Below are 18,852 nucleotides of genomic sequence, written 5' to 3' on the forward strand. Positions count from 1 at the left end.
CCCAAACGACATTCTGATATTTCTGATTATTACCTACTGAAAGCTTCGAGCAACACCGGCTTCCGACATGTCGGAAGGGAGGGGCCCAAGCGATATCTCGCCGTACAAATCTTTCTGCCATTTTTTGCGGGGGGAAAGGTGCACACAGTCGCATTTCTCACACACTTACATACAAAATCCAATCTGTAATGACGACACAAATACATAGAAAATGACACACGTCAAAGACAAATCTTGCAAACCTCGATCTCTTTTTGTGTACGGACGAGTGACTAGTGTCACAACACGCACACTAATACATTTTCGTTGAAGTATGTCATTGTATTCTGAGAGATGAGAAGTCGGATTTGTCGCTCGACCGATCCGCAATTTGTACTGAGAGAGCAAAATCGATAAATCCAACAATTACTTGAGACTAAAATATAATAATTGTATTTAAATGTAATTTAACGTATGATATGTAAAAAAAAATATTACATGTGAAATGTAACACTTTCTTTTTGTAAATTTGATGTTTTCCGACCTCTTTTTATAACAAAAAACCGAGCAAACAGGCATTTTTGGGCAGCAGTGTTCACGCGCGCGTCTGGACTCGGTCTAGTGAAAAATCCAAGTGCAACTAGTTTTATTACCCGCGCTAGATTAAATTGACGCGCTAATCTTGTACCTCGGCAGAGGGGAAATAGTGCGAATGCCGCCTCCCTTCCGTGTTGCTCGAAGACTGAAAGGGTAAATCCTAATAATTAGGATACAATACACCTACAATATAGATGAACCGGTAAATGCGACTAAGGTATCATCGCAATTAGGGTATGTACACATTCGAGGACGCGTCACCGGTTAAACCACGTTCGCTCCATTAGACACTGTAATTAATACCCGAGGTTACCCTTAATTGTGGTGACAGATAGTGACGATGACGATCGCCCAAAAACCGCGCCCACTCGCCACATTCAGTTTACTTAATGAGCCATCTTTTAAATGGACGTTTGTGTGATTTGCGGTGTCATGTTGACATCGTTGATTTTCCATTGGGGTTGAAAACTGTCGATGGTTCATTACAGAGGGAATATTTTATTATATTATTTATTATTAGGGAATATTATTATTGGCAGGTGATGACGGCTCTTTGACAGGTTGTGTGATTGTAGATGTGAGGTGTCCGACATTATGAAAACGGGGTACCTAGTACCTAGTGCTTATAATCTTAATTGCGCTTTCATTTTTCTTTACCCTTGAAGTTGGATACTTTATTACACTAGTTACACTGCACTTTGCATTACGTAATGACCACTGGACAACATTTTTGCCGCAGCGGCATCGGCCCCACGAGAATGTGAATGAAACGAGAATGTGTGCCTGAATGTGTCTATAATTGTTCATTCTCTGTTCAACTTTTAAGAATGCGGGGTTATTAGTCGTGGAAACCGGTCGATAGGACAAGTCGGTATACCAAATAAATAATGACAAATCTTGTATTACATTAAAAAAAACCATCAGGTGGGGCGCATCAAAATCACCTCTCCAACTGGAGTAACTCAAATAACTGCATAACTCAAAGACTCAAAATTTAAATCTTCGCACTTTATCAGGCGTCGTGATTAAGGTAAACACTCCGGCCGCAAAACACTAACAAAACAAACGCTAAACAATGTTTGACACGTAACTAGGTGGGTGCAGAGTGCAGCTAAGGCATTGTTGACACAGTCAGTCCAGGCCAACAGGGGAGGGCGACGGTACGTGCAATTTTAAACGGGACTTGAACCTTGCTCCCGGGTTGGTCACTGTTTGTTGGATAGCTTGAAATTTCAATGAAGTTTGCCCGTCTCTGCGCTGAACTTAAACGGGCTGTACACCTGCAGTATACATTGTGCATTGATGGGTCGATGATTGTTCTGAAAATATTTTACGCATCGAATAGCTAACGTACACAAATATGTAGAGTAGGTATAGTCGCTATCAGATATATCGGTGCGGCCAAGGTGTTCACAATATCTGAACACGCACTCTAACGCCTTGACAATAGAGGCGTGCTCATCTATTTGTGAGCACCTTGGCCGCTCCGATATATATCTGATGGCGACTGTACATGATAGGTGCCTACGCAATACGCAATCAACATCTACAGTAAGCATCCATACTGTACGGGTAATGGATTTATTTTAGACTCCATTCAATTTGTCTTTGATTTGTGTATTCGTGCAGTCGTAAAATTCTATAAAGGGTAGAGACATTGGCAGACTTGGCTTTACTTGAGATCTCACTACTTTTTACGGCAGAAGGTAACTGAGCCTTGACTGGATTTTACGAGGTTTTCATGGGATAGACGATGACTAGAAGAGGAACACGTAACCAATATCTATGCATCTGTAATCTACCGTGCTTGGCGTGCTTGGCATTTCGCTTGTTCTATATAAAAATTCGACATCAATCATTATATGTAATTTAAGGATTGAGATATTTTAAGATATTTGAAATATTTTATTTATTTTGGGCGTGTTTAAGATAACCGAGCTACCATTACTACCATTATTGCTACCATTATTTACACTGTAAATCTGTTATTGTATTTTTCTTTGTGGTGCAATAAAGTGTTTACTTACTTACCGAGCCTTCAATCTCAAGCACTGAGACACCTACCTGGTTTGTTAGTGCACACCGTTGTATGGGGACCGTGCACTTAGAGACTATGCGCTGAAACTAGGCACAGTTGATTTTTAGCTGGTCTTGAGCAGATACAGACCGGGAGCCGTCGAGAGCCACGTCTCATTTAGTGGGGGAGAGGGGGGGAAGTTAACCGATGCGGCGCTTCACTTGGAGCAACATTTCTCTAAAGCTATACCTATTAGGGCATGTAATATATCATTTTCGGATAAATTGAGGATGAGGAATCTATTTTAGAACAAAAACAATGCACTTTCTAACAAAAAAAAAAGAATAAATTATAAAAGATCCTAGCAAAAACGTTTGAATAACCTTTTTTGTAGGAAATTTTATGTTAATTATTCATGTAATAAAACATCTTTTGCTATTGGCCATCGTTTAAGAGTTATTTATGAATGACTAAAAAAGGGGACCTTAGAATTTATTTTCTCCCTTCAATATTTTTTTTTATATTGATCCTAGCGAAAAAAAGTAGCACTTATTTTATAAGAAATCTGAAACAGATTATTTCCGTAAAACATATTTTTTTTACTGTGGGCTACCGTTTACGAGTTATTTACGAAATACTTAAATAAAACACGATTGTAGAGCAAATTATAAGTAACTTTCCCACCTTAATAATATTTTTCATCTCTCCTGTTCGGAAAGTTTACCTTTCATAAGCTGTTAACCGGGTGGAAAATTGCATTTCCCACCCTAGGGTGGAAAGTATTTTTTTTTTAATTTTTACTTCGAGCTAACAGCAATATATGCCATATTATAAGCTCTCATATCAGCTTCCGCATGACTGAAATTGGCGCCGTTTACATTTTCAAGTGATTCGAGTGACTTATAGTTATGTGGTTTACCTAAATAACTGTTAATAATTTGTTCCAAAGAATTATACTTACTTACCAATAATAAACCTACAGTTCTCGTGTTTAACTTTCCTCATAGTCGAAATGAAAAGTAGAGTGTTTAACTCGGGTAAAAGTAACCATCTCACCCTCGAACTATTATTATTTATAAAAATATCTCGGGTGCAATGGTTCGCTTTCCACCCTTGGTTAACAATCTACTATTGCATTGAGATCACTCTGACCCACGGCAGCGGTTAACTTCCCCCCTCCCCCCACTAAATGAGAGGTGGCTCTCGACGGCTCCCGGTCTGTATCTGCTCAAGACCAGCTAACAATCAACTGTGCCAAGTTTCAGCGCATAGTCTCAAAGTGGAAGGTGTCTTGCACTAACAAACCAGCTACACCGGTACATGGCACCTAGACTGACTTAAATACGCTTTTCTACACCATCACTACAATCTGTCAATGACTTATGTCTTAGCAGTATTCAAAAAAGGCTTTACTCTCTGTCTGTCAATCACTGAAGAGTTCTTATACCTACACATTAAGCATAAGGAACCTTTTTGATAACCATCGTGTACGTGTATTATGCTTTAATTCTTCGAACTATAAAAAACTGAAAAAAATACTTTGCTGTAGTAGTACGCAGTCGAACACGCAGTGAAACTCCGCTCTTAAATTTATCCTAGAATATACTTAATATGAATGACAAAAAAATATATTTAAAACTCAAAGCGATGACATAGTCTGATAACAATTTACAGTGACATACGTCTGAAAATACGAAGGCATAAAAGTAGTTACCCGTAGCTCAGAAGTCAACTGATAGTTGCCAGCTATTGCCTTTCAAAGACACTTTGACAACTAGCAAAAATGTTGCAAGGTAATACTTTGTACAAAGTAAATCCAACTGAAACTTCTACGCGGGGTTCAAAAGAGTGAATCGTTGAAACGTTAAAAATATTCGCTACAGATAGCGGCGTCGCTTGGTGACGACTTTTTTGACGGTTACATTGTTTGAATACTTTGAAGACGTTCCCGTGTTGACACAAAGGCGGTTAGACGTCGCAGTGCAAAGTGCAATTTTAAAATGTAAACAAAGGCCGCACCTTGAGTCGATAAACGCCGTCTCGGATTTCACGAAGCACGGCGACAAAGAAATCTCGCGATGTTTACTTCGCGACTATTTAAGAAATACGTAATAAACAAACGGAGATTAACATCTTTCTGACTGGTAATCATAGTAATCAACTTGGGTTGCTAAGTGGTCAACAGTTCGAATCTGATGTGGATAGCTTGACATGTAATTTTTTTGTCTATTCGATGAATATTGTACTATGGATAACATAAAGCAAGTACCCCTAAAAGTCCGACTCACAATGAAACAGTTTTATCAAAACAAGTACCTAATCTCACAATTTGGTTTTTAATGTTTATTTGTAGTAGTAGCATGGACTACTACCCACCTACGTAGAGATTCCATTTTCCCGACTATACTTTTCCCTAAGCGCTTTTACTACCCCTACACTCACACTACCTGTATGCTTAAGTAAGCCTCTTAAATTCGGGTGCCGGGCCGCTACCTATCAACAAATCAATTGCTATCTACGAACAACTCCGAGCCCCCGATTATGAGCGATCGTCACAGACAACGCAGACCATTACCACCGGCTCCGTGGAACCGCTGCGTTATCCATCATAACTTATTGATGGAGCATGATTAACAGGAAGGGCCTGACTAACTAATGGGTTTTGTGTGACCACTTCTAAACAATGTTTTGATCTAAAATTCGTCTTCTATAATAACTTTGTAATGTGTATGGTTATACAGTATCATGTAGGTAAAAGTAAATACGGATATGTCTTCCCAAAAATTTTTGTTATGGGTTTCTACGCTGCAAGTAATCCCGACTTTTTAACGAAACTGCAATATAAATATATCACTGCGATTTTAAAGTCTCACTGATGTTGAGTTAAAATCTAATAATGAAATATTGCGGCATCCAAAGTTTATAGTTTTATTAATTTACATGAAATGAAACCTAAGAATTCTAAATGATAACACAGTTTACTCGCACAAATGAATTCATAAAAGATCTTTATTATAATTTTAGGCATGCACATTTTGCTCCCGCATTATAATCCAAAAGTTAAAATAAAATTGCATCCATAACGAAACAGAGGTATGAAAAACTGTTAAAAAAACTCGTAGGGAAATATTATGCTCGGGTGGTTCATAACAAAACATGTTGCATCCCAAATCCGAGAGTCTCGTGATTATTTTACCAGCAGGTACAATCGTTGAAACAATGCATAACACGTGAGTATTTCTATCTTTCAACGAAAACATACCAAATGTTATTATAAAACCCATGAAAATCCCGTTTTCGGAATATGTCTAGTGAAAAAAAAAATACTAACGGGATCAGTGGCGGCGCGTCAAACATATCCATAGGCAAGCCGGAGCTAATTTGGCTTACATATTTTCTTTACAACTCTTTTCAAACGTCCAAAAACAGGCAAGCCGGTGGGAATCGACTTTTATGGATGCGCCGCCACTGAACGGGATATAGTTTTTTATGTACCTACGTACAGTTTAGCGATATATTTTTTGTTTTTAGATATATTTGAACCGACACTGAACATCATGGCTCCATAAAAGTTTAGTCAGAAAGTCGGCTGTATTTATAAAATAAGATTTACTTAAATAAATAACAATATTTTCCAAACAACTTTTTAGTATACACAAGACTTTAGTACGTAAGCATAAATTAAATTTTCTGCGTTTGGCGTCCGTGCTCCACAGTACTTACACCCCGTTTACTCCAACATAAACTCAATTAAACAAATTAGTTGTAGAGTTTTTCTCGTCGAGTGTACCGAGAGGGACGCGGGCTATATAGCATCGAACGCATTAAGAGCGTACATTTCGTGTCTGGGCGCATAAGCTGCCCTCTGAAAAGATTTGATGGCGAGGTTAGAGATTTATGTCAAGGATCATAGAAGGAGAGATCGGGCGCCCGGCATCCGACTGTACTCTTTGTGGCTGGAGCACTATCCGGCTTCACTTCACTTTGTACCTCTTGCTCCTGCCACTTACACGGCGAGACGTTTTAATTTCATTCGAGAAAAGTACGCGACCTGATGGTCTGCGGTGGTCTGAGGATGTCGGCTGTTGCTACCATAGGTAAAACCGGCTATGACGAAGTAAAGTATTCGTTTTAGCAGCAGTTTTAATTTTCCTGCAACAGGGTAATGTTTTCCATTGTGTGCAAATATGTCTGCATGTCGTTTTTGCAGATTTTAACGTATGTTTTATTGGTTAGATGCCTCTTTAAATAGCTATGAACTAACATTTAAATTATTGTTAACTAACGCCCTTTCATTTATCGCTGTATTTTCACTGTTTTATTTGTCAATTACGTACAACTTAGCAATCTGCCCCCTTTTATGTTACTAGTAATCCAGTCAAAATATTTAGATAATAAATGTCCTACGGCAAAGTCTTGATTAGTCATGGAACCCGTGTTCATTGTGCGAAGCATTTGCGACATACTGCCGTATTCGAACTTCAAGATATTCACAAGAGACGACACGTACTAGATCCATTGCAGCGCAATTCGGGCAACCAATGTCACTTTTACGTTAGATAGAGTGAGATATCTATTAGATGTGAATTGGATCTCTAAGTCATATCTTGTGGAAATCGTTCAAGAGTATCTCCAGAATCGCGCAAATGTCAAATTTGACAGGTTAGATCTTAAATATATCGCTATCGTATCTCGGTGATGTCTAAAAGATATCTAATAGATGTCTATTTCAAAATCCGAATCGGGCCTATTTTCGTACGCGTATGTACTAAGTTTGTGGCGAACGTCGTCTCTGCTCTCATGTTAGTTGCACAAACGAGCCGGTAGCGGTGAAGTTGCAATGCAAATATTGCGTTTGCTCTGTATGTAGGAATAATATTTAGCTGGAAATTATGTTGACCTTTTTTTGTACACATATTTAATAACTCGAAATATGTCAGCGAATGACTCCAAACAATTGAAAATTGAATAGTTTCCTTGTAAATTATCATTAGTTTTACCAAAAAGCTAATGGTAATGATTCAAGTATCAACATAATACCGCCATTTGTAAATTAAACTCTTGCCCTTCCAGTACGGATATGATGGTCGTTCTTGTCCACGTGACAGCGTTATAAAATGGTGTCCGTCACTTTCTATCCCGTAGTGTTAAAAAGTGACAGTTATTTTATCACGTCGATAAAGCCATCCATAATACGCCTGCTTTCGCATTTCGCACGCCTGGGGCCCATTTCTCGAACGGTATTAGACTATATTATTAGTGCACGAACTGTCAAATCGTATGGGTTACCATGGCAACACACTAATAATATTAGACCAATATCGTTCGAGAAATAGGCACCTGGACAACTTAGTTACTACGGTTTTTGTATGAGAAAGAACAAAAACCACTTTAAAATTTGCCCATTAATGGTATTGACGCGCTCTTGTTCTAGTCGCTCAAACGGAGCGGTTTCTAATTTCCATCTGATCTGCATATCAGCTGCTTGTAAGTGCGAAAGCACTTAGCTAGAATAATTTCGTAGTAGTAATGTATTTAAAGTTGTCAGTTCAATATAATATACAAGTATGTCATCCGTGTTTCAAAGGTATCCTTTACATGTTATGAGTAAATTTCTAGGTGTTGAATATTAAGTACGTGTATAGGTTACTTATTCATGATTCCTAAAGGTAAACTTAGTTACTTGCTATGGAAAAATCATTAAAAAAACCATTACATATTTACTTCCGAGATTATTTACTAGTAATTTGTTTTCAAAGTGTATCACTCAACTCATAAAACAGATCGTCTCTAAATAGTAAACACTCATATAATATTATATTTTCCCAAGCCTGAAAAACTAGATTTATTTTATAAAAGACACATATTATATCTACTACAACAAAAGACCTGGTATCAATCATCTTTACAAAGTCCTTGTTCTCATTGCTGCTTTACCTCAAACATTATTCTTGACGCTTCTTTTACATTTACATAATTTTTCTGATATTTTTTTAAGAATAATTTTTCTAATAATTTATATGTTTAGAGTAAGGAGAAGACTTATTTTACTATCAGTATCCACAGGCGTTGGAGAGACCTAGTGTTCTCGTCCCGGACGCCAATCGGCGAGTTGATGGAGCTTAGCGTTGCTAAGTTGTCACCACTCGGCTCCAGCAATGATATCTCAATTTCACGAGAGGTTTCCTCGTTTGTGGCCACTAATCCGGCGGTCAAGTAATAAGCTGCATGCTTTTAGGACGTGGGAATTATTATTTAATAAATATTAAGGAAATACACATTATTTATTGGAAAATAAATCATACATATTTTAGTCGGTTGTATTAGCTTTTAGACGACCACAAACCAAATCATAATGTCTTTTTACAAATCTCTCTAATAGCTCTTTAAGAGTAGTATTTAATGGGTCAAAAACGTTCGGTAAAACAAGCGTCTTTTCTGTGGACAATACGATAGTCAACGATTTGGGTATATTTTACTAAGGCTTTAACCATACAGCTTTTAAGAAGTAGAAGTTTGGATCATGCCTATAAAGAAATTATTTTATGATGTCCACAGGAGAGCCGCATAACCTAACTCGTATCGTAACTCATAATATTTGTATTGTTACAAAAGTTTTTGAGTCTCATGTTATTTGCTCTTAGACTACTAAATCTTTATAGGTACTTATCTATCTAATGAAAATGTTATATTATAAAAATAAAAACTTCAAACAATTGACTCTATTGTGATACAAAACAATACAAGTAAAAATATTCTTTATCGAGAAAAGCGTGACGTTATACAAAACACGCCCTTAGGTAGTTAATTACACCAAACGCTCCGAGCTTCGTGAAAATTGAGCGTAAAGAGCAACTAATTAGCCGATAGTCGACTCACTATTGTAGAATTCATTAACAGCGTACGCCACGTAAGAGGTATTACAGTTAAATACGCTGATGTCGGTGATGAATAGAATATTTGCTCGCCAAAGTTTCCATTGTGCTTCATCGTGAACAATGAAATATGGGGTACATTAATATTACGTAAATTTAAATTCCGCCGCTCCTATCGATTCAAACGAAAGTTATTTGAGCACAGATTCATAACAGAGAAAAAACAAAAACTCAATAATTATACTCGTAAAGCGAGTTTGCGGAAGCCGCAAAACGAAATTTAATTTGCTCTGAACGCTGCATCAGGAATAAAGTTAAAACAGTCGCTGCAGTAGGCGACGGTACGCGCAACTTCTAACGCAAATGAATAGCGAATGGGAAAAGTTGGGTGGAGAAAAATGATGTCCCAGCCGGCGAACCGACCATTGTGGGTGACGCGGCCCACCGATATTATTGTTGCTAAATACACACAAAGTACCTGCATTAAAACTCGCTTTCGAGCATTGTTGGAAAGCCATTGTTACAAGAAGTTGGCTATAAAGTTCACCTTATTACGTTTCTGATAAGCCGTGTTTACTATGGCAAATTAATACGGTAAAACTTTAAAGCAGATGTAAATTTTTATGATTGGAATATAAACCAAGTACGTAGTTTTGTTGACGTGAAACTGATTACTTGTATGTTCCACATTTATAACTTTTATAAGTTTCGTCGTATTAATAGGTGTTTTTTGTACGTGTATTTTTTGCGGATCTTCAACATTTACATCTGAATATAAATAGATCTGCCTAATATTGACTACGCGAGTTGAGATATAAACAATTCAATAAAATTATTAAAGGTAGATTACAATTATCAAAGAACACTTAAACAGTTAGAGCCAAGACCAAAACTCTTCATTTCCAGATAGTTTTCAAGCAAGTCATTAAACTGAGTACGCCAATACGAACTCTGTTTTATGGTTCAACTTCACAAACAGTTAAATATAGTACTTACCGTTTTTGCTGTTTGCGCTGATACGGTGTCTGGATATTGGATGAGGGCTTGGAATGAATCTGTAACAAAAAAAAATTACCCTCTTTTAACATATATTTTATACAAAGCATGTTGTAAGGGCACCTGGCATAATATGACACACATTTGCAAAAACCCACGATAGAAGGGAAATAGAAGATAAGAGACAACGATAGTCTGAATCGTACGTTTATACATACATGAAACCAAAGAGAAAGTTAAATGTATCAGGAGTTCAAAATAATACCAGTAAAAGGAGGTGAATGGCCACAAAAATATTATCATACTAAAATCCTAAAACACAAATGTTGTTTAAAGTTTTAGAAATACTAAAACTTTCCTGAAAGCACTTGTCTAAGCACATATCTGGGAAGATTTAGCAAGTTAAAATTGGCGCCCAACATGGCACAAAACCCTTGAGAGTTAGCGCAACCCCGTAGCAGGTGCAACCTCCTCGTCAAACACTTAACGAATATGCGCCCAAACAAGTTTCCATGCGACTTTCATTATTAACTTAGAGTATGTACGTATAAATTTATTGCCCCGCCGCTTAAACGCGCTGAAACTTTGATGCGGCGGATGTCGCGGGCGGAATTTAGTTTATCCTACAAGTCAATATATTGGATATATTGTAATAAGATATTCTACGGCGGGCGAAAATAAAATTAAACGGAGGAAAACACCATTAAGGATGAAAATGGCCGTAAACATGCGTGAGGAAAGGCGTACCGCGAACTTAAGAAGATAGTAAGAGCATTAAGTTACTACTTTTATACTATCTTTTTCTTTTCGATAAGTGGAGTGTCTTAATAGTACTTGGTGGCACTCGCACGGTGTATTTATTGCGAGCGGATGAGCGTTAAGCCCCTAATTTAAGACATGAGTCCGACGATCATGGCCGTCCGTTGGGTCCACATAAATTCACATTTTTAGGAGCCGTCGGTCAGGCGGCGTCACCGGTTAATAACTATTCTTGCTCCAAAGCTCGTAACTACATAAATATGTATCAGTACCTATACACATTTAGTTTATCTTTTAAGCGGTTGCTTAAACATGTAAAGGATGCTAGAACTTCACAGACGTAAATAGTTATTGGAGATCTAAAAAACTATGATTTAGTTCTATTAAAACTTTTTTGTGGTGCTCTTTAGATATTTATTCCTTGACCTTTTTAGCACTGACCTAGACCTAGAAATGACGATATATAGCACCTAAGAGCCTTAGCTCTAAGTGCAGGGTAGGCTATTACTATAGATGGGCGAAATAATAATAGCCTATTCACTCCCGATTTAAGGACACCCCCATCTTAGTAACTACCTATTTACTAATACTTTCTGCACAAGTGTGAACTTTATAAATATCTTAATAGCGTTATTTATAGGAGTTTCTTTTTATCTGTCAAATAAAATATACCCTCAATCCCTTTTTATAGTTCGTTTTTTTTAGCATTAGAAAGAACATTAAAGAAGGTAAGCGATCTTGGCATGTCTTTTAATTGAAAAACGCTTTTTAAAAATCAATAACTATTACTTATGAAAGCAGAAGAATATAAATGATCGTATTAGATTCATAATTGTTACATATTTGCCGTAACTTATTTTTAAAATGTGTTTTTCAATTAAAAGACACATCAAGATTGTTTACCTAATTTCTAATGCTAAAAAAAACGAAGTATAGGTTCAATCAACACAATCAAACTACCACGCAAAATAGGCGCATTAATATGACGTCGAGTTGCGGAAACCAAGCCCGCGAGAACCTATAACCTATACCTATCAGTTCTAGAATAAAGTTTTGAAATACAAGTTAATATATTAAATAATTTATGTATGTATATTATTCATAGTATAAGACTTATATTCACAAAAAATGAATTTTGATTTATCTAAAACAAGATCATCCGTTTATAAGTTGGTTTCCAGTGAAGATAAGAAAAAGTAATTTACAGCTTTCCGAATTTTAAATTGTTAAATTTCGGCTATGACGATGTCGGGAACTCGTTAAATTATTTATTAGGTCCGTCTCACCTTCAACAATTTCTTACACCTAATGTACCTATGGAACGGAATAACCAGTAACCACTGAAGGTAAGAAATGTCGGCGTAAATTAAAAGTAATGCCCTGTCTCCTTCATACATAGTTAAACGCTCTTTAAGGCCCCGTATTTCTTTTGGTCGGCCATTATGTTACATTAAAATGGAATGCATAAAAGGATTGTCGTAAATTGGAGTTTTTTATGTAATTACGCGGTAAATAAGGAAAAATGTTAGACAATGGAAAATAAAGTGAACCTTTGTAGAAAATGTTATTTAGAATTTATTATGAAAACTTTATACTTTCCATCTAATGTAAATGCAAATGTGTTTTGTTAAATAAACAAAATCATTATAAATAATGTATTTAGGCATGTTTATTAAAGAAGATAATTTGTATCGTTTAATTATCCAGTATTTGCGAAGAAAGAGAAAGTTTTATCAGTCACTCATAGTTGTATAAGACGAACCTCTATGCCGTTTCAATAGTGAGAATTTGCTCCGTATGAGAATACGACACGAAACTTTGTTCCCCGAGGACAGACGAGCCTTTTCCTTATTCCTTTTCAAGGATATAAAAGGCTTTTCAAGGATCATAGAGGAACGTGCGTGTTTACCGCTCGGCATGATAGTTAACAAAACATTTCGTACGTGTACAACCAGACACTTGACTACCTTTCAGTAACATTAAACATCAAAGAGTGTGCTTAGTCGTTAGAATAAACGTGACACTAGTTTGACATCACCCATTTACTTAATACAATTATTTGTAATGGGTAAATTAATCTGATTGGAATTCATGGGGCAAAGGGAAGCATAAACAATTTGCCTTTGAATATTTGATACAAAAGTTGGCTGCGCTCCGAATAACATCAATAAAAGTGGAAGTTTCGTGAAGTGGTCGCCGGTCACCCCTTGTTCGCGTTCATTCGTCCGGGCTGAAACATTCGAGTGCTAATTCAATAACCCTGCTTGCGGCTCCGATTGCGCGCAAGATATTCAAATGGTCTCAATCAATCTGCACGCCGCTTCATAATGCTTCATCAAAAATTCAACTGGAACGCGCAATTACTTTATGGAATATTTAAACATCAATTCCTGCGTAAACAGAAGATGGAAGTTGTGGTTAAAATTAAAATTTCGTAATCCACATTGCGCTGTGTAGCGCGGCTTCCGCTCGGTAAATATTAAGCGCAGGCATGGCCCTCCGGCCAGCCGATTACTGTATAATTTGATATCTTGAATCACGACGTCTCCCGAAACGAGCGGCCCTGTCAACCTCAAATGCGTCTTCGCTTGCAATTTGAGAGCCTTTTCAGGTGAGCTGAGCGCTTTTCGAGCCATCCGAGTATTCGCAATAACTATGTAAAGCTGCGCTAAAATAATTCAAGTTTCACTAACGAAATCAAGCTCAGATTCCTTTAACGGATTAGAATATAGTGATCAACATGAATGTTATTAGTGCGAACAAAGAGACCGCAAAGACGATATCCGTCGCAGATCAAATCCTTAATTACCGGAATCCTATGGCGACACAGACACGACACCGCAAACAGGGTACGCATAATAATTGTAGCGGTCTGCTACACCTTAATAAAGCCAATCGGGGTCGGGAGGGGGGCAAGGAAGTGGGGTAGGATTAGGGCGACTCTGCGCTCTTCATTGAGATTTGTTTCGGGATTAGAAACGCGTTTGATAGCGGCGCCCGGCCAGGACGTGGTCGTGCGCTAACAGGGCGTAACCGCTATTCAATTAGTCTTCATAAGCGACGGTCCGTTATGTTTGCACTCTATTCCTATTAACTTGAATGCTGGGTGATATAAATATTATTACTTTACATTATAAATGCGAACGTTAGCGTCCGCATATTAATTTTTGTTGCCAAGGAAATAAGTTGGTAGTTATTTATACTTATTAAATTTCTTATTAAACTTCGTGTTTCCTTACAGAGCATTTATTACAATAACAAGGGTTTCATGTAGATTTATTGAAAGATGAATGTCCGAAAAACTAAATCGACAATAACAGCAATTCATGTTTTTTATAAGAATCGTGAATAGGGAAAACGCAAATAGAATTTTGATGAGAAAATTGTTCAAATAAATCCAGTAACAGACCGATTAGAGATGTGACGTCGAAAGTGTAAATACAAATAAGGGTGAAATATTAAATCTCAAATGTAGGTAAACCGTCATGCCGTATTTGCCGTCGATTGACGGTTCACGAGGCCGAAATTCCTAAAATAAGTAATCGTCACCAAAATAAGCAGAGTATTTTGTCTGCTAATTCATACCTACCTAAATTTGATCTCGTTCGGGTAGCCAAATACCTTTCTAAATAGGAATCATTCAGTGAAATTCTATTGTAGACCAGGTATACGTTACAAAGCTAATAAAAAGATTCTTAGCCGAAAAGACTCGTTCGACGGAGCATATAACGTTACTTAACTTTAGGCACCCACATATTGAATTGGATGTGGTTTATTTGCTTCCACGGCGACAGGATAATTGAAGCAAGGATTTATATCTTTTCGAACTACGTTCTATAGATACTTATGTTGGTACCGTGTGCACGCTTCTGAATTTTAGAATTTTTGCATAAGGAAGGAAAGATAGATAAGATATTTAGGATATCGAAACGGATATTGAAGATGGCTTGTCGTTTAGTTAGTTCCATAATGCAGTTGCTTGTAAAACTCGTTTTGATTTGGAAATGCCCGGTTACCGTAAACGGTGACAATGACGAATGTTTAGCGGAGAGTTTTAAAAAAGAAAATGATCGCTCTGTCGTCCGACCTCTGGGGTATCATTCCATTCGCTTAATGAGTATGGGCTACAGTAAACCAGTATAAGTGGGACTTCCGATTACGTTTAAATGTTAAGGATATCAAGCTGAGAGTACATTGGTTTTTCAGAAAACTCTTACTCACCTGAGCTCGCCTTTCCTATGGGACTACTCGACCCGATGGGGCAAGGGGCACGCGGAAATTGGAAATGCTGCATTAGAAGAGCAACTGTCGTGATATCGACAAGTTATGAGCTTTTCTGAACAAAAGTACACGTTACGGAACAAGTTTCAGATTCCAAATATTTTTTTGATAAACTGGAATTCCCAAACTTTAAATTTCCCGAGTATTTTTCCTTTAGTTTACTTTTGCGCTTCCGCTGAATTCCGCTTAATTTAGATGAAAGGAGATTACAAAAGTTATTTAACTAATTATAACAATAAGTCAAAAGGGATCTTGGTTTAAGAATCAATTAAATTATAATGAATACCTTCTGTGTTCTACTCCAATTGTTTCGCTCAAATTATTATAGGTACATTGACTCGATAAAGGACTTATTGTTAATGCTATTATGTTTGAAAATGTCACATCAGGCTTGATATTACATCAACGGGGAAGATCGGAATGTAGTTGAAATAAGCTTCTTAGCTAGGTATATAATAATTAGCCGAGAGTGAGCATTCGGGCCGTCCGCAGCCGCGGGGGCCTTATCAAATATGTACTATCCTACCTGCCGTGTGCCGCCGGATTTATTTAGGATATGCATGAGGGTACGATTTAAATTTTAAACGGATTGCGCCCTTGGATTTCGGACCTGTGTTATGTTTCGTAAATCTATCACTATTATAATCCACGCAAAATTTAATTTAAAAGATTAAACGCTATTCGATTATTATTAATAGGTAAAAACGAGTCTGTGATTAAAGTAATCCTGATTGGTTTGTTTGATTCGGCGTATCATCGATGATTTAGTTTGTTTTGCGTGTTGAAGCTACACCGTTAAAAATACAGTCGGTAAAGCGCTGATATTCAGATTCAAAAACATTGTTCTTAGTTAATTAAGGGTATAATTGAATTACCTATTCATATTTGTAAAGCTGTTGCCGATTAACAAATTGAATGGTAAACAGAGTTCGGTGCATGTAAAACAAATTGTAGAAGCAACCCGAATCTACATACCAAACATTCCGGGAAAATGCAGTCCTGTTGGTACTTGTTTAAGGGTAGTGTGCGATGCGAGTGAATTTTTTGCTAAAATCCAGTATTTAAAACCATTGCCGGTTTCCGGAGTTTATTTGACGTTGTACAAATCTACAGTTGGACTGGAATTAGTAATGAACTGAAGTACGTTTTGTACGGTGTGATACTTACTGTTTTGTACGGTGTGATACTTACTGTTTTGTACGGTGAAATACTTACTGTTTTGTACGGTGTGATACTTACTGTTTTGTACGGTGTGATACTTAGTGTTTTGTACGATGTGATACTTACTGTTTTGTACGGTGTGATACTTACTGTTTTGTACGGTGTGATACTTACTGTTTTGTACGGTGTGATACTTACTGTTTTTGGTGAAGGTGACAATTTTGAGCACCTTTCCGTATCGCTGGAAGATGGAGTACAACACGTCGAGCACGATGGGGTAGAGCATGTGTTCTATGATAACTCGCAACACTGTGTTGGGGCCACCCTGTTGACAACAATATTATTTATTTATATAGAAACTCATCCACGCACGTAATTTTATTTTATGCTCGATATTTATGTGAATTATAATAGTTATGTACCTAAGGCGTTTACGGAAAAGTCAACTTTTTTTTTACTGTTAACTTTTTTCGTATAGTCAAGTGTAAAAATATGTCCCATAGCTCTTATAACAGCGAATTAAGAACTATGGGTCATATTTTTGAGTAAGTTATATGAGCCCATATTGCATATAATGCATGAAACTCCTCAATCATAAAGAATAACCAAAAAATTATACGTAATCTAACTATAGTCCCCCGACAATATTAATCTGTTCTCCAAAACAGTTGATAGGCGTTGAATGCTGTATAGCGCTTGAGTGTGGACGCGTAGGCTAGAAACAATAACGTCCGAGTAATATTCAGGTATGCTGCCTTGGGACTGAGCCCTGTGCCTTATTGTGCGAGCCCGTCTTTGTGCACTGAATGCTCGGGCTCTCGAGCATCGGCTAGGGATTCGGCCCGTTCTTCGTAATCAGCTTTAGTATGGGTAAGTAATTAAGTGTAATCGTTAGGCATCGTGTCTGTTGTGGAAGGTAACTGGGACGTATAATTGCAGAAGGTCCGAACGCCAGAATGGCTTTTAGCTTTTACTGAAAGTCAATTCGAATTGCTCTTAAACCATTGGATTAGTTTCTTGCATAATTAAACTATATACTAGTTAAACATTATAGAAAGTAAAAAATACAGTGTCACAGTAACACTAATATTTTTTGAAATTGAGACAGGGGACAAAATAAACATTAGTACAAGACAATAATACACACTCAATGAATACAGTCCAAATACTTAGAGGCCAATTCGAACGTACATTTTGATATCTAAATGATTGACGATGGTGATGATGATGATGTCAATAAAATTAGTCATCATTCATTGCATTAATGCGAAGTAGACGCACGGCCGACTGATAACAAAATAACAATCATAATGATGTCAAAATGTAAGTTTGAACTTAGTCTCTCTACTGGAGTCAATTATGTAACGCTGCCATACATGACCCAAAAATTTTTTATTAAGCTATGAGCTTCATCACATCTGATATTTGAGTAATTCTAAGCATTTCTAGCCTGAAGTGGGGGGGAGGGTGGGGTTCCGAATTTTCGAACGCGGGACTTGAATCTTTGTATTTGGGGATATTATTAAAAGACAGGAAAAGTAATTTCAGCGTTTTGTAAAATTCATCCCCTAACAGGGTTAAAAAGGGGTTGAAAGTTTGAATCCATTACAAATCCGAGTAGACACACATTTCTTATTGGCTCCCAGGCTTGAAATGCTTAGAATTACTCAAGGAACATATGTGATGAAGCTCATAGCTTAATAAAAAAATTTTGGGTCAACTTTATAACTGCTTCCGCTACTCGAATATTATTTATTTAAAATTTATTGCACAAAAGAAAACTATTCGTACAAAAGGCGGACTTAATGCCAAAAGCATTCTCTACCAGTCAACCTTAAGGCAAAGCAGAGAGATTGTGGGCGGTGCTAATAATCACTAAAGCTAATCTGAAACTAACCGATTCGTTGCTGATGACACGCCTGCCGAGTCATCGATTTTTTTTTACGTGTGGCACATGGCACGGGTGCCGTGTCATGAAATTATTGTTCCGCGCCACAGCCAAAAGTTTTCGATAATGGAACACGCAACGAATCGGTTACTAATTAATAAGAGAATGACCTGTATTTCAGTGCCGCCATTGGCGGGCTGTAGCGCTGCGCCGGCGCCGGCCACGAGCGCCGCCCCCGCGCTGTTGGAGATCACCTGCGCCGCCTGTAGTGCCGCCTGCGCCGACGCCGACTGGAACAA

The 18,852-nt window shown here is 37.4% G+C and overlaps 1 protein-coding gene across 8 annotated transcripts in view; it reads right to left on the reverse strand.

Annotated features, from left to right (window-relative positions):
- The window catches only part of LOC134666050 (polypyrimidine tract-binding protein 2), a 652,404-nt gene that overhangs the window by 16,522 nt on the left and 617,030 nt on the right, over positions 1-18,852 (reverse strand). For 7 of the 8 annotated variants that reach the window (XM_063523157.1, XM_063523162.1, XM_063523161.1 and 4 more), the window contains 3 exons: positions 18,724-18,843; positions 16,864-16,990; positions 10,465-10,523 (listed from right to left, as the gene is read on the reverse strand). In XM_063523157.1, coding sequence (XP_063379227.1) covers positions 10,465-10,523; positions 16,864-16,990; positions 18,724-18,843 — 306 coding nt within the window. The remainder of the gene's footprint in view (positions 1-10,464; positions 10,524-16,863; positions 16,991-18,723; positions 18,844-18,852) is intronic. The other variant, XM_063523158.1, reaches the window with a different exon arrangement.

The sequence above is a fragment of the Cydia fagiglandana genome, chromosome 7, assembly GCF_963556715.1.
Source record: "Cydia fagiglandana chromosome 7, ilCydFagi1.1, whole genome shotgun sequence".
Classification (NCBI taxonomy): Eukaryota; Metazoa; Arthropoda; class Insecta; order Lepidoptera; family Tortricidae; genus Cydia; species Cydia fagiglandana.